Below are 18,036 nucleotides of genomic sequence, written 5' to 3'. Positions count from 1 at the left end.
ATTGCGATCGAGTGGGATGAAATTTTACCGACGAAAAGAAGATTCTTTTTTTTTTTTCAACGTTAAACGTCATAAAAGTTTGTCACAAAGATCTTCTTGATAGTTTTTAGTATTTTAGGAGATAATATTCTTCCTCGAATGATAACGTTTCAAAATTAGAATTTGATTTTACTCGCAATTTATTATTAATTATATTTGTGATTTTACGTAAGATTTGTCTATAGACGTGTAATAAAAAGAAGTTTGTCATAAACATATTTTTCACGAGATAATATTTTTATAGGAAGTTCAATGAGTTCAGAACAAAAGATTATCTGATCTTATTACTCTGTTAAAATTTTTTTTTCCTTTTTTTTCTATTTTGAACCTCCAATTTCTAATTTTCGTAAAAAGATTATCTGTCGGGAAATAAAATTTTATTCTATATGATTGTAGAATAGAATTTTCCTACAGACTATATGCAAAAAAAAAAAAAAAAAAAAATAATTTTATACAAAACATTTCTCGATAAATTGTAGAGTAAAATTTTATCACACAGGCTACTGACTTTCACCGAAAAAAATCCCACTAGCGAGTTTACATTTAAATGGAGAAATAAAATTTAACGCCCAAACTTTTATTCTATAGGGAAAAATGGATTTTCCCATTCGAATTGCAAACAAATCGAGGAATAAAGTTTTTTCTTTTATGTAAATTTCAATTTCCTAGTGAATGAGACACATGTTTTTATTTCCATTTTCGTGTATCCGTGGAAAATTGGAGAAATGCGCGTAATTTGCAAAAATATCTGAAACACGAGACAAATACGTATAAAAATAAAAATACGCATAAATTAAAATTGTAAAGTCAGATTAATCAAGAATATAAAATATGTACAGAAAATACGTAGAATATTGTGAAAAAAAATGGAATATTTATTAGAACAATAGAACATTAACACAATAATATTTATTATAATAAAAATCGGATATTCATTAGAACAATGCATGACTTATGAAACGAATTTCTATTTAATTTTCATTTCTTTTATGCCAATAAAAATCCACTCGCAGTTCACTCGTGTATCGAATGCTAACTTCGCACTAATTAGAACGTTTCGCTATTCTAACTCTATTCGTACCTGAAAACATTCAGTATCCACATTATACACGTGAAAACGTTTGTGGCGTGAAACTGGCAGAAACATTTGCGTCTACCTTCGTTGTTTTACTGATTAACTTTATACTTGTTGAACGTGAATGACGTAAACAACGGCCGGGTAATTAAATTAGCCACTAAATTTCAAATGTATGTGATACACGGTGACCAAAGTATCAAAGCTGCCGTGGACCGAGCCGGAGTTTGTAGAAGTTTCGAGTAAATTCCACGACGGAGAAACGTCATGCGCACCGGGCGCTAAATTAGATTAACTGCGATGCACGAGCAGTCGGATTGCAAAATTTGCGTAAACAACAAAATGAAATGAAATGAAAATCGGGCAAAGAGGCTGGCCCGAATTTGTGATCCATGTTTCTCAGTCCAATTGAAAATATTTCACTTTTAACGATTTTTCGCGGGAAAATTCGCGCGACTTTAAGACTGATTTGTACGAACAACTTTACGCTCTTTATAAATATATGTTTTTTTTTTTTTTTTTTTTAATTTATGATTAACGTCGCATCTACTTTCTGGTCATTAGCGATGGCTAGGTACCGTTTCTTTCTTTTCAAGACGATTATATCACATAAGGATGCATATAAGGAATAAGTATCCTTGCATCGGGTGAAGCAAATTTCTAATTTTCTTCAGTTCTGCATGAAAATCAGCGTATCGTTATTTGTTATATAAAAAATTTTTTTTTAATTCTACTTTTGGTTGATTCCACAATTTTATTTTATTTTTTATCTTTGCCTTTTTTTTATTCTTTTTTTTTTTTTTTTTTCTAACCAGATCCCCTAACTAACAACGAACTATAAATAATAATCAATGACGTAAGTTATTTATCCATCTTTGATATTTATATATATCAATATTTATTTCATCAATATATAATATTCGTAATATTCAATATAAAATACAACACACGAAGCAGCTATTCATAATTTTCATAGAACAGCTCGTTGTAAGCATTCCAGATTATTAAAATCCGGATCATAAAAGAACTTGTACGTGATTCACTGATAATCAGATGAATTTCTACAAAGCTCTCAATTTAGCAGAGAGTCTGAACGCCTAAAGGTTAAAGCGAAATCGGTACAAGCTCGAGGCTTGTCCCTCGTGCGCGTTTAATTAATTAAGCTGTTTTATGCCATTTGTTTACCTTGCTCTCAGCTCCCAGTTTATACGGCGGACGTTTGAAATTTTCATTTCGTTCGAGGAATACTTCTCCACGACTTTCCCTCCTTTGTTCTAGTACCTTTTCACAAAAGTCCTCGCGACTTTCCGCATAGCTTCGCGTCTTCACAAACGGTCAGAGGGAATAAATAAATGTCGATTCCCGTTATTGCCAGTCGATTCACAACTACGACAACAAGAAACATGGAGAACTGAAAGAAACGATTCGATTTATCACCGAGATTTCTAACAATCTTTCTTCGAAATCTACAGTTGACGAATTAATTCACATTCTGACAATTAGGATGGGAAATTCTAATCTGACAATTAGAACGTTATTCTGTTGAATGTTTCTCTTGTTATTATTCTTCATAATATATGTAATTATAATATAAGTATTTATATTATAATTATATAATATTTATATTATTATTATATATATATTACATTATTATTATTATTCTTTGTTATTATTCTTCACGATATATGTAATTATATAATTATAATTATAATGTAATATATATAATATTTATATTACATTATTACTATTATTATTCTTTGTTATTATTCTTCATGATATATGTAATTATATAATTATAATTATAATATAAATATTTATATTATAATATATTATATATAATATTTATATTACATTATAATATATATTATAATATTTATATTATAATTTTTGTTCAACTTAAAAGTATGGGTCCAAAGTATCCTTTTCCCATAATATTTTTAGAATAATTCTCTTACAGGTGATATTTGTGGTATAACAGTCACGATTCACTACATATTATTGTTCTGTCCCAAATATTTCACCATAAGAAATAATCCAAGAAGATCCTGAAAATATCAAGAATGCATTTCAATTATTCTCTGTTTGAATATTTATAACGTAATTCTATAACTGCTACACGTATCTCTTTTATTCTCATACATTGCTAATTCACTTTAAAACAAATAAACGAATAACAATAATAATCTTCTAACATTCTTTACGTTGTACACTTTTTAACGAACGTTTTACATTGCAGTTTCTTTTATTTTCAATTTAATTCACCGATGTGTAATAATTGTCAAAAGAAGGTGTTAGTCAAACCTCTTTCATTTTTCATTTAGAATAGAAATTTAGAAAAAATCAACTGGTTGATTTCTCTCTTGGCTATAAATTTTTGAATCGCAGAATTAGGTTTTAACGAAGTATGAGTCAATCTATTTCTGCAAATAAAATTGAGATAATGCGATTAGCGATCTAAAACGAATCATATTTCAATCTCCTCTGCAATTAGAAGATTGAAATAAGTTCTTTGTTAACGGTGTCCATAATTTATTCTGCCAAGTCATTGTTCCACTATGAAATCGATAATTAAACGATCTGTTGCGAATAACTAGTTAAAATTTAAACTCTCGCGATTGAAGAAGAATTTTTTCTATGAAAAGTTCTCTAAAGTTTCGTTTAACATATCTCTGTTTGATACGATAAGAAGATTCTGTTTCCTCAATTTCTATTATTTTTCTCGATACGCCACAGTTCTCTTAATCAGTTATTAAAAATTTTATAGCTTAATAAATTGTCGCCGAGAAAATTTCGCAAACTTCTTTCCCAACTCGTTTTCTCTCCCTCTGTTTTTTTTTCTTCTTCGAGGAGAAGCTCCAGATCGACGTCGTATTCTCTTTTCTTATCATTTAACAATCTGTCGCGTAATTTCTCGCCAGGGGAAAAAATGACGAAACTTCTCAGACTTTCACATTTTTCCTCACGTCCTCCAGCGAGAAACACCTATTACCTGTTGCCGCAAAGATCCTACCAATCTTTTTATTAAAAAGTCCAACGCCTTTCTTTTTCACGATATTTTCCATGGAAATTGCGCATTTTTTTTTAAATTTAAAAATTAGAAATTAATTAAAATTAACTTTAAATTTAAATTAATTGTTTTTAAATTTAAAAATTTTGACAACTTCTTGCAAATTCAGGAACTATACGAGCTCAGAAGTCGAACTAATCAATTCCACTTTTCATTAATTTTTTAAGCTTTCCTATTAAGTAAACGACTTGACAAATTCGTTTGTTAATAAATAACAAAGAATTTGAATGAACAAGTGAATTGAACGAACAAGTGAATTGAACGAACAAATTCGCCCAAAAATTCGAACGAACGTTTAAGCAAACAGATTCATCCGAGAATCAATAGATAAATTCGAATGAACAAACTCGTCTGCGAGTCCGAGTGAATAAATGAACGGAGATTGTTCTTTTTTATTCGAGTGAATACGACGGACGAAAATGAAATGAATAGCAATACCCCCAAAGGGACACAGAGGTAGAACACTCTGTATTTTCTTGTATTATATTCCGTAAAATAGAGAGAAAACGGGTACGTCATAATATCGGTATCCTTGGCTATGGATTATCCTGCCAGTTGTGTGTCACGTTGTTACCGAGGAACACAATTTCTCAGAAATGCAAAAACGGAAGTGTAAATGTTGTCAAGTAGAGAGAGTACGTAGATTGTCACGTCGTCAATATTCTTGAGTATGGATTATCCTGCCACGTGTGTCGCGTCGAACGTTATTACCGAGACACGTAATTTCTCAGAAGCACGAAATTGTAAAATGTAAATACTGTTCGTAGCCTCGAGGCCTCGTAGAATATTTACGTTCCTCAGTCGTACAGTAGCTGTCGAAAGCGTAACGTTCCTGTGAACTACAGTCGATTAAGCGCGTATTAACATTTGTAAGAATGATTCGCGAGAAAAAAGAAATACTTGAAATACTTGAATCCAGCTGAAATACGCGCGATATCGAACATTAAACGAAGAACGTTGTTCCGTGACAAAAGAAAAAAAAAAAAAAAAAAATTGCCAGAAAACAAAAGTCGAAAAAGTGACAATGAATTTTTTAAAAGTTCCCGGATAAGATAGTTCTGGAAAGGGAAAAAAGTCGTGGAGGACTGCGTTGGATGAACGTGCTATAATATACATATGCCGTCGAATTCAACCATAATCCCGACGGTCAAAATTCAGAGACTTGGACTATCCGTCCGTTCTCCAGAATTTAACAACTTTCTGGAGAGAATTGAAAATTCTGCTTCTGCGTGGTGGAATCAGGATTAAAAAGGTCGTGTCTTTTTATTTTCTCGATCGTGCGGGAAGACGTTGGGAGCTCTTTGCCGACGGATGAGTTGTCCGGAGCATCGAGTTCGACAGCGGCCGCGGGAGCAGGTGCGTCCATCATCGGCGGCGTTGTCGGCGGGACAACGAACCAGGCCGGCTCCGACAAGGATCAATCGGTGTCCACGTCGTCCATCGTCACACCAGCGCCGACCCCCAAGTCCAGCCAGCCGGCGAGCACCGCTTCGGCGGCAACACCGACACCGCCGACCTCGACCCCGGTACCTGGAGGCCTCGTTGTCGAAAGGAGCCCCTCCGCCGTCAGCGACGCCTCCAAGAGTGGCTCTGACATGGTGGTGAGTCTCTCATTCACTTTTTCTCCCATCTCTTTCTTCTTTTTCTTTTTCTTTTTTTTTTTTTTTTAATTTATTTCACTTACTTTCGATCTCACGACTTGTCACACACAGTACTATTTAATTTAATAGTATTTGGTACTATTTTAAATTCAAACCTCTTGCGCTGAAACGACGTGCCACTCTTTTGTACCCAAAATTGCAACATTTTCACAGTTTCAAGTATATTTAAGTAGTTACAACCCTGGCGAAGCAAATAATAAACGTATTACTTCTTGATAATTTCTATCCAGTGATATCGTACCGGCGAGTTCGAGAGGGAAGGAAAGCGACGAATTTATCGCGGTACGGCTCGGTCGCTCGTTACGGTCCGCAATCAGTTGCCCGGCGCAAGGTGGTCAATATCGTTCAACTTGTTACATATAATTAATTCATTATTCCTTGCGTATCTTCAACTGCTTTATATTCTATGCCTTATATTATTTGTAAATACTATACTTTGTATTATATTTACACTTATTTCATTCTCCTTTCCTTTTTACCATCGTTCGCGCAATTCGTTCCAATTTTTACCTTTATTATATCGTCCCTTCGCTTCTCTCTTTCTTTCATTCTGAAACTCGTCGTGATTTTCGTTTATTTCGCTATGTCTCGCTGTGTCTATTTACTCGACGTAAGGCCAGAGGCGCGGGTAATTGTTTTATTGGGAAATTTATAAACGACGAGCGGAATTAGGACGGGGGATAATTTATTTTCGTTTTCACGTTGGCAGATAGTTGGTACTTTCAGTTAACTGCGCGCGTTACGCCAGAGTTCAACCTTGTTTGCAATCTCGCTGTAAATGTCGAAGTTACAGACACAAGTTGACTGCGGTAATAAGCTGAAATCTGTAGCGGATGACGACGAGAGCTGGCGATTTTAGCAGCTATCACGAGCTGTTGAATAATTGCGCTCCCACTGCCTCGTATTTCGTTTTCTATTTCTGCGGCTGTTAACTGGCCCTCTTTTCCCCTCTGTATCGACGAATCGGGTTTATCGCGGCCGCGGTATCAGTTAATCCTCGCGCTATCATAAGCCTCGCCAAGATTTAAGTCGATCGTCGAAGCTCGCGAGCAACTGGCAATCGGTTTAAACGGGACGAGATCTATAATGGACGGAAACGTTGTTAAGTCCCTGTGCGCGCTTCTAAATTTCTAGAAATTTCAACGTGCACGCAACGGCGATCGTCCGCTATTAAAGTCATCCGCCTCGGACACTTCCGTTTCGCGTAGTTTGAATTCGTGCAATTGTTCTACTAAGTTCGACGAGAGGGGATTATTTTGACTTTAGAAAGGATTATTTAAAGGATTGTCAAGCTTAAAACTTGGGCGGGTTTCAAGTTTCTTCTTCTTTTTTTTCTTTCTTAATAATAATCTTTTCAATTGGACGTTTATCAATAGAGCGCGAGTTGTTGTATTTTCGTATTAAAAGTTGTTACGAATGTTCTACATTCGGATATTTGTCCATTCTATGCATTTTTGCATCCTCAAGCGAAATTAACGCCGGAATTATCAAAATGGTCCAGTTTATAATTTTTATTTGTAAGAAATTTTTATAGATTTAAGACGGTGTATTTTTCAAAGATTTAAATCATTTCTCGCGAAATATATAAATAAAAGCTTGTGTAATTTATTGAAAATGAAGCTTCTCTATTTTTTCAATATCTCGGATGGGAATTTTATGCGTTGGTAATCTTTATCAAATGAGAGTACAAGGTACACGAAAAGATTTGGGTTAATAAATTAATAAATCTGGTAAATATATCAAATTTCTACCAAAAATTAACAGTTACTATTTCCGGGTGTTAAAATAACAATAAATTATCATTTCTCAACGCGAATTCTTTCTCTTAAATCGAAAGAACATTTTTTAAAAATTGTTCAGCAGTATCTATGGTACTATAATCTGATCGACACGATGATGTAGCCAGTTCATTAAACCTTGAACCGATAATGTACAATTTTTGTTTGTAACGCAGTTTATTTTTGCACCGAGATAACGGGTGTATCGATGGAATTAATAGATAGCTCGAAGATAATTAATCACAGGTTCAATGTTCCGTAGTCGATGGAAAAGATCAATTTCGACATTGATGATGACAATACCAACGATAGTGCCAAAGATAATGCCAAAGTAGGAAATAAATCACAGCTCGATGGGACGAAGAAGAAATAGAAATCGGTTGAATAATAAGACTGACATGTCGAGATAGATTTTGATAAGAAATTTGTAAAATTTTCACGCGTGTTTTTTTAAATGTTTAAGTGAAATTTTCGTAGCAGTGTGCAATTTGGTCTTGAAGTGAGTAATTATTGAATAAAATTATTGAGCGATTATTTGACTAAAAAGAAGAAAACCCTTTCACTTGAAAACTGACGTCGAGTAATTGCTCGATATCGGGAAGATACTTATTGTTAGCGCTTGAATCGAATTATCCTAAGATTACGAGGGACAAAGAAGATTAATTGTAATTGTAACGTAAGCGTCCGAAATGATTTTCCATGAAATATGTGTATTATAGTCCTGAAAACTAGAACGAGTTAATTAAATTATATGTATATAGAATTTATTATTGATTTGAATATAAGAGAATTTATTTATTTTTTTTTTTTTGTAAAATTAAGTAGTCTCTTTTATTTTAACTCGTCGTTTGTTATTTAGTATTTTATCGTTGTCTGAAATGTATAATATTATTTAATATTATTCAATGCTAATTTAAATACTACTTATTTTCTGTACATATGTACATACGTATGATCATTCATTTCATTTCTATTTCATCAAAGAAAATAGTTGACACTTCAGTTGCACTTAAGAAATACATATTACGTATTAGAACTATTACTATAAATAATTATACAATTTTATATCTTAACCCTATATTTATATTTTATTTTAATTTAATTTATATTTTATCTTAACCCTATAACAATCGAATTTGTCATTTTTGTTTTTCAACAAGTGCTTGAAAGACACGGATGTTCATCATCAAAATTAATTTCCATTCATAGGGCAGAAACATAATTTAAAATAATAAATCTGTTCATTTCAATTGTCATTCAAATTATAACGTAGAATATTTTGATACGATTGCTCCAATGTTAGGGGATATTTTCACTCATTTATTTGTATTAAATATTTTTGTTGTCCAAATCGAGCGACGCTCGCCGTAATAGTGTTAAGAAAATTCTTCGATGATTTAAGAATCGGACTGACAAGACTGACGAGAGACGCGAGGATGCGTGTAATTCCGAGCGGAGAAGAAAAGTGGCGCGAAGTTTTAACGACGTGCAAAGTTCTCGCCATTCTCGCTGAGAAGGCAACAGCCATTATCACGAGAAAATTAGAATGGATCGATATTTCTTTCTACACGCGACAGAATTCATTTGTTACGATATATCGATGAATTCATGTAAATTACGCCGAGAATTGCGACCCGGTCGTTACATCGATTCTCGTTTACCGGAAGCGGTAGACCGTCTGCACGTAAGCGGGGTGTTCCAGTTAATTGCGTCATTTGAGCTGTTTTTAGAAAAAAGGAGAGAGAGAGAGAGAGAGAGAGAGAGAGAGAGAGAGAGAGAGAGAGAGAGAGAGGAATGCAAAATCACTTCTTCCCCTTTCGTTGTTAATTTTATATAATCGATATTTTTTTTTTATGTATAATTTTAAGATTTTAAAAGTCGAGCAGACTTAATTATTAAACTTTTGCTTTTTATCTTAAAATTTATCTTATTTTATCTGCAAATTTGTCTTAATTCAACATCGAAGTCTCAATCATTTTTTTTTTTTATATTTTTTTATAAGATCTATAAAAAAAAAAATAAAACGCTTGTTATCCCAAAGAATAATTTATTCTATTAATTTTCAATTAAAAGATCGAAAGAAAGGATTAGAAAGATCAAATTATTTTCTTTAATTAAAGATTTTTTTTACAATTAAAATTTGTCAGACTTAATAATTCTCCCAGTCAAATATTAATTTGAATTTTATATTAAATACAAAAATTAATTGATGTAAAATTCTATAGGGTCTTATCGTCCCATAAAAAAATTCTTTTTTCTATTTGAAATACTATTCTAAAACGAATAGTATTGAAAATCTTTGGAAATTTAGATATTTTCTTATTTTCACCAAACGTCCAATAAATTAATGCTCATTTTATTAAACATATTTTCGATTTGACAATGCATCAAGGACAATGGTACCTCGTAGACTATCTACAAAAATTAATTGATGTAAAATTCTATAGGGTTTTATCGTCCCATAAAAAAATTCTTTTTTCTATTTGAAATACTATTCTAAACCAAATAGTATTGAAAATCTTTGGAAATTTGGATATTTTCTTATTTTCATCAAACGTCCAATAAATTAATGCTCATTTTATTAAACATAACATATAATGTTAAATTTTCGATTTGACAATGCATCAAGGACAATGGTACCTCATAAACTATCTACAAAAATTAATTGATGTAAAATTCTATAGGGTCTTGTCGTCTCATAAAAAAATTCTTTTTTCTATTTGAAATACTATTCAAAAACGAATAGTATTGAAAATCTTTGGAAATTTGGATATATTCTTATTTTCGCCAAACGTCCAATAAATTAACGCTCATTTTATTAAACATAACATATAATGTTAAATTTTCGATTTGACAATGCATCAAGGACAATGGTACCTCATAGACTATCTACAAAAATTAATTGATGTAAAATTCTATAGGGTCTTGTCGTCCCATAAAAAAATTCTTTTTTCTATTTGAAATACTATTCTAAAACGAATAGTATTGAAAATCTTTGGAAATTTGGATATTTTCTTATTTTCACCAAACGTCCATTTAAATTAACGCTCATTTTATTAAACAACGTATAATGTTAAATTTTTGATTTGACAATGCATCAAGGACAATGGTACCTCGTAGACTATCTACTAGTGGGATGTATAACGATCGAAAGCAGATGTGCTTTGATTAGCACTGGCGGATATCTGATAATCGTTTAATAGTATTACGATTAGACTGCTTTTCAGTATGTGTGTCATGCGCCAGTATAATCACGTTGTTCTCCACGAATCCAAACAACCAAGCAACAAACGTTTTCACAAAGCGTTTCGCAAACCTCTCTAGATCTCTCTGATTGAAATTTCGATTATTAATCTTGATGTTGACAGTTTTATCCAAATTTTATCGCCATAGAATCGTGGTTCAGACATTCTTTGTTCTGACAAATTCTTCCATTCTAGAGAAATTGTTTCCTGCTTTATTATATTCCAATTTTAACATCTGTATTAAGAATGATGTAAACGAGTTTATATTTGATACAACGAGAGTATAAGAAAGTATAAGAAAGAATAATCAACAACTAAAAATACTGTTACACGCTGTGACGTTCAATAACGAGATTCTTTATTTTGTCCTTCTTTTCTAAAAGAAAATATCGACATTTTCGTCTCCAACAATCTTTCGAAATTTTATTCTTAAAATAATATTTTAAACTTTAATTCCTTCAAACTTTATCGTCTAAAACTCGTACCATTGTTAAAAATTGAAATTTTCAGTTGTTTCGTATATTCCGTTCCAACAGTTTCCCTTTCGTATTTGTTCACTTTCGAAGAAAGATAATTGTATATTCAACATTCTCAACGCGTGGAAATATTTCGGCGATCGTTGCAAGGGTCGCGTCAAACCACTTCTGTTCAAGCCGCTACTTTTTTTTTTAATTTATGATTAACGTCGCATCTACCTTCTGGTCATTAGCGACGGCTAGGTACTGTTTCCTTCTTTTTTTAAGACGATTATGTCTTATGGCAGATGTTAGTTTCCTTTAGATAATTCAGGACATATTCTACGTGTTTCTGCGACGTCAGGGCTGCCGGTGAAGTTATTTTGTATTTTTGCCTTTGACCGTGGTACTTGCTGTATTCAAATAGAAGATGATTGGTTCATAAAATTCGATTGCATTGGATACATATTGGGAGTTCTGTTTTTTTTTAATAGATACTCATGCGTGAGTTTGCAGTATCCTGTTCTAAGCCTTGTCATGACTATTCTGTCTTTTCTTTTCATGTTGTTGGTAGTCATTGTTTGATAGAAATCTTGGGTTATATTATGAGTTTTTGTTTCTTTGGAAGTGTTCCATATTTTGTTCCATGATTGTTTTTCGGCATAGTGTTATGTTACAACAAGGTCTTGATAAGGAATGACATCCAACGATGTTGCTTCTTTGAATATATGTTTTGATTTTAGCTTTCTTTAGGGAAGAATTTTTTTTTTCCTTCTTTTCTGAAAGATTCCAGTATGAATTCGATTTCGCGTAAAATATATATGTGGACAAGGAAATTCCAGCAATTTTTTTTTAATAATGTAGCAAATCCTTCTAAATGTTATACATCTAATCTAAAAATTCACATAAGGATGCATATAAGGAATAAGTTGAGCATCGGGTGAAGCAAATTTCTGATTTTTTCTTCAGTTCTGCATAAAAATCGGCGTGTCGTTATTTAACAATTTTTTTTTTTATTCTACTTTTGGCTGATTCCATAATTTTATTTTATTTTTTATCCTTTTTTATTCTTTTTACTCTTTTTCTTTTTTTATTGGACCTAAGGTTGACTAACAACAAATAATAAATAATAAGATACTCATGCGTGAGTTTGCAGTATCCTGTTCTAAGCCTTGTCATGACTATTCTGTCTTTTCTTTTCATGTTGTTGGTAGTCATTGTTTGATAGAAATCTTGGGTTATATTATGAATTTTTGTTTTTTTTGGAAGTGTTCCATATTTTGTTCCATGATTGTTATTCGGCATAGTGTTATGTTACAACAAGGTCTTGATAAGGAAATTCGTCTTCGGATGACATTCAACGAGGGCGATGTTGCTTCTTTGGTCAAACCGCTATTATTTCCCCCGTTCTCTTCCAAATTGGAAAAGACGATCACGCTTAACGGGAAGCAAGCCGTGTATCACATTAGCGCGAAGAAAAACGTTGGCGTAATTTCCCCGAAACTACGAATGCCTCCGCTAATAAGAATAAATTGAATGGGAGCGTGGGCGGACGAAAACGAATCGCTGCAAGTTTGGGGAAAAAAAAGCGGAAGATAGTGCTGCGTAGGGAGATGTGATAATTTATAATAAGTTCGGAAATGATGGAAGACGTTCGTCTGGAAATAGTTATTTCGCTACGCTTTTTACTCCTCGTATCTCTCCCGGATTGGAGGATCCATCTTCCCGGGGGGAATCAGATTTGCAACAGCCTCTATTTTTTTCCCCCCTTTATCTGCCAACACTGATTCTTCTCCTTTTAATCTCGCGAACGACGTCTTGACCTTCTATCGGTTGTGTCGCGAAATCAATTGAAATTGGATGAAAATTGTTTTACCGTGACGAGGTGACAAAGTAATTTAATATTTGGCAGTAACGTTTTAAGAGTGATTTGATATTTAATATTTAATGTAATATTGGATGATATAAACTTTATAGTCTTTGCAGTTCGTTACGAATAATTTCATTTTATTTATTGATTGAAACTAATCTGACATGAGCTGAAATCGATGCAAAATCGAGGAGATTTGATCATTAAATTTCTATTTATTAAAATTTAAAATTTATCTCAATCGAGATGTCTATTTCAAAGATCGGACAGTTTTTATTTAATCTAAAAATTTTGTAGAGAATGAAACTTGATTAAATTTAATAATCCCATGAAATTAAAGATTAATTTAAAATTTATATTAAATATGAATGGAAACACAGTTCGAGTTTATATTATATTAATAGTTAATGTTTAATGTAATTTTAGGCGTTGTATAGATAAAGATAATAGGACGTAGACGCAAATAAAAATTTCTTCAAACAACGAAGATTCTATTATCGTTAGTAGAATTCTCTTGCACTATGGTTTATTAAATAATAATATCACCAGATTGACGAATTGTAAATTTTAATATTACGAGTTTCTTTTTTTGACTCTGGTTTTGTAACTTTTTGTCGAGATAAATCAGGTAAAATTTATAATAATTTCACGTCATGTAAGAAAATTAAATAACGTAGAATTTCATGTGTATTATCAAACTTGTTGTTATCTTATAAAAGAAATTCTTCACGCTATTATCTAGAATTACTCGTGAAATTTTAGAAATAATATTCCGACCACATGGAGGAAAATATACTAATAGTTAAAATATATATAACGTGCTGCTCAATTCCTCTCAGTATATAATTTCATAATTTTATCATCCATTTCGTTTCTCAAATTTAGAACGAAAATGATTGCAAAGTGACAAGTATGAGTATTATTAGGTATCGGAGATTAAATAAAATGTTAGAGTTATTTTTATTACGATTTCCTTGATATTCGTGATATCATTCCCCCTACGAAATAAGTTTTATTTATTCACCGGCTCGCTGGCTGTCGTTTTATACTTGCTAATGAGGGAAATTTGTCGTCGCGAGTGTACTTGGTTTAATAAAATGGCGAAAACTTCTGTTGTTGCGAAGATAAATGGTACAAAACTAAACTGTTGGCAACTTGTCCCTCCGTTTGTGTTTTACTTAAGTTTCTTTCATCTAATTACATATTTTATTCATTTCTATTCTGTTATGTATAATTTATATAAAAGAAATAAGTAAGCTTATTGTTTTTATGTGATTGTCATTGTTTTGTTATTCCTGCGGTGTCGATGGTATCTGTATTATTTTTTTAAATATTTTTTTCTCCATCACATTACAAAGTATCACTTTGCTGTCGTTTTATTTTATAGTTTGTCGTTTATTTTATTTATTTATAGTTTATAGTCTATCATTATTTATAGTTTATAGTTTATCTTATCGTTTTACTTTATACTTTACAGTTTTATTTTATGGTTTTTTATATTATTTTGCTAACAGTTCTACTGTTACGAGTTTCACTTTTGTTTTTCTTTTTTCTCATTCTAACAGAAGTGAAGAAGTTAACGCGACAAATGCAATAATAGCGTTTTAAAGAATTTCATGCAATATTCATATAAAGTCTGACTGGTGGCTCGTGAAAATATCCGAAGACTCGTAGAAATTATAACTTACAAAATTTGTATACCTGTCTCAGATTTATTTCAAATCCGAAAAACCAGCATATTCATAAAAAGCAAACTTTGTACAAGCATTCAAAGTATACTTTCGCGAACCTATTTACATACATACATACGTAGTCTTCAACTTTGTCAGCAACAACACGTTCCAACACATCCTGCATAAGTTTTTCGAGCTGTAGAGGTCTGGAATTATCGAAGTTCCGACCGATATTTGCCGACAACGGATCCCCAAGAAAAGCTGGAGGCCACCCGTTTTTCACTCGCGTCAGGGGTTAACGATATTCTCGTCGTCAATAGTATCATCCACACCAACACCGGTTCGGCAAACACGGGCGATGCGCGATGCTTCTGTCTGGCTCGAGTTTCGTCGTCGAAAGCTGCTCGGCTCTCGACCTCGAGGAGGTAGGCTACTACATACTTTCTGCCAGTGATGGGATCTTATTGTTAGACACCGCTCCCGAGCCTGTATTGTGTACACGAGCAACGAAAAATTCGTAGCTCGAATTTCGAGGATTTGAAAGGTTTATCTATGAAAATTCAAACGCTTCCGAAAACATGGAAACATTTTTCCCACGACTGCGATCGATCATGGTTTCTCCGTTCAACTTTTTTTACTCCTTTTTTACTCTGCGATCTTCTTTCGCGGTTTTTCGCGAACTTTGAACGTTAGGGTTCAACACGACGAGAAGAATGTTAGGATTTAAATTAAATTAAATTTAAATTTAACTTAAATTTTTCTTGTCTAACTCTAGGGTTTGAAAGTTCGATAGAATGGCGAAAAAAAATTGTATAGCAAGTCGTCAAGGAGTTGTTGTAAAGAGAAAATTGTTATCTTCAGGAGTATACTGGATCCAGTTGTGGAATAAATTTTCCAGTATTTTTAGAGATGTTCCAATTTTTACAAGTTTCTAGAACAAGAGATAAACGTCTCTGAAAGCATTGGAAAATTTTGTCCACTACTAGATCTACCATCGTGTTCTCGTCACAACGACTATCATTTTATCGAGTTTTGAATATTAAAGTAAAACGACGAAAATTTAGGAAATGTTAATATTTCGTCGCTGAACTTCAACGTTTGATAAAATGGCGAACAAAAAAATCGTACAAAAAGTTTCATGAAAAATTGGAGTCTAATCACGAAAAAAAATTTTACAAACTTTTTAGAAACGTTTGAACTTTTCGAGACTTTTTTTTAATACTTAAATTATATAAATTTTGAAATTATATTATATAAATTTTTTTTAAATTATATTTCTTTTTGCTTAAGTTATATTACATAAATTTTTGACTTAAATTATTTTTTTTTACTTAAATTATATTATATAAATTTTTTACTTAATTTACATTATATAAATTAATTTATTATAATTTATATTATATAAATTATATTAAATTATGTTATATTTTTACTTGAATTATATTTTCTTTTACTTAAATTATATTTTTTTGGTTAAATTATATTATATAAATTTTTTATTTAAATTATTTTTTTTTTTTACTTAAATTATATTATATAAATCTTTTACTTACATTATTATTTTTTTTTTTTTGCTTAAATTGTATTATATAAATTTTTTACTTAAATTATATTATATAATTATATTAAATTATATTATATCTTTTACTTAAATTATATTACATAAATTTTTTTTTATTTCTCAACTTTCAAACAACATCTTAAAAAAAAAAAAAAGAAAATTGTCAAAGTAGAACCTTCACGCTTTAAACCAAGACCAAGTTTATAATCGTTGCATAATATATTTTTACAAAGTTAGAACCGGCTGGAGAGATCTCGACAGTTTCTCGTCGTTATCGGTTCGGTTACGCTCGAAGTGATTGAAAGTACCTTAAAACCTCCCCGGTCGCTGCTTTCTAACTTCTTTGTTTCTTCGTGGAACGAGCCAGCTCGCGGTGAAGATCCGCGTCGCGTCGCGTCGCGATAAAATCCCTTTCGATCGATCGTCCGTGTAATTGCCCTCACTTGGATACATCTTTCGCGCCTCTCTGTTTCTCATCGTCGCGAGCCATTTCTTTCCTCTCTCCACTTCTTCCATTTCTTTCGTGCTCGATCGGTTTTGTTCGACTAGACCGATAAGACGATTAGAATGGAAATGGAGTTATCGTCCGGCTGTTCCATCCATTCCGATGGAAATTGTCTGACGCGATGACTGTCTTGTCGGGGAATTTGTCGAACTTTCCCCGGTATTCGCGCTGATTGATGAACTTTCGACGAAGAATCACGCGCGATTCTTCATCTGACACGAGGGATTTTTTTTTTTTTTTTTTTGGTNTTTTATTTTTTTTTTTTTTTTTTTTTTTTTTTTTTTTTTTTTTGGAAAGGTTGTTGGGACATCAGCGTTAAAGTAAGCTTCGAGCCTTTTTTACTCGTGGCTTTTACGGCTTGAACCTCAAAGGTTCAAGCGTTGAGCCGTGAAAGTTGAGATCCTCAACTCTCGAGAGCTTGAATCCTTAAACTCGGAGACTCGAGCTGTCGAAATTGTATACAGTATGAATGACGATGGAAAAATTCTGAATAATTGAAACTGTAACATGTAACTTTGTAAAGGAGGATTATGCGACGATCCATTTGGTCTCGCTTTAACACTAGATTTTTTTTTTAATATAAACGTTCTCTTTCTTCTTGAAATTTTACGTGTTAGTCGTCGATAATTCTAGTGTTGATTCTGAAGAGCGAAGATTCTACTATTTTGGCAGTCGTGAGTTTGCTTCTTTTGAAAATGACAAGGTTGCATCTTCTATCCATGGAACTGGTGAAAAAAGTAGGGGCACGTTTTTCTTGAAAGTTCAAGAAAACAGCGTGTAAAAATATTGGAAAAACAATAATTCCCTCGTTCGAAGCACAGAGTTCCAATTTAAATTAAATTGTCTTTTTTAGCGCAATTATTGAACGCTATTTCTATCTGTGCATCACTAAACAATATACAGCGTACCAAACCGTAGATGGAGATTTAAAAACATGGAAATTGGATTTTGAATTTGCAAATTCAAAATGTTAGATACATCTGTTGAAGAGGTTGGGGATCTGAAAATTTAGAAATCGGACTTTCGACTTGTTAGTTCAAGGACGTGGCAAGCCTAGCAATTTCTTAACAGGTTGCTTGAACATCGAACGATCGAAAGTTTGCTTGA

At 32.3% G+C, this 18,036-nt stretch overlaps 1 protein-coding gene across 4 annotated transcripts in view; it reads left to right on the top strand.

Annotated features, from left to right (window-relative positions):
- Positions 1-18,036, top strand: part of LOC122538465 (patj homolog) — a 130,733-nt gene that overhangs the window by 70,019 nt on the left and 42,678 nt on the right. For all 4 annotated transcript variants that reach the window (XM_043672555.1, XM_043672556.1, XM_043672557.1 and 1 more), the window contains exon 7: positions 5,469-5,782. In XM_043672555.1, coding sequence (XP_043528490.1) covers positions 5,469-5,782 — 314 coding nt within the window. The remainder of the gene's footprint in view (positions 1-5,468; positions 5,783-18,036) is intronic.

This window comes from Frieseomelitta varia, unplaced genomic scaffold (assembly GCF_011392965.1).
Source record: "Frieseomelitta varia isolate USP_RPSP 00005682 unplaced genomic scaffold, Fvar_1.2 scaffold_164, whole genome shotgun sequence".
NCBI classification, from domain to species: domain Eukaryota; kingdom Metazoa; phylum Arthropoda; class Insecta; order Hymenoptera; family Apidae; genus Frieseomelitta; species Frieseomelitta varia.
The sequence above is the reverse complement of the archived record's forward strand: the minus strand, read 5'-3'. Positions and strand labels throughout refer to the sequence as shown.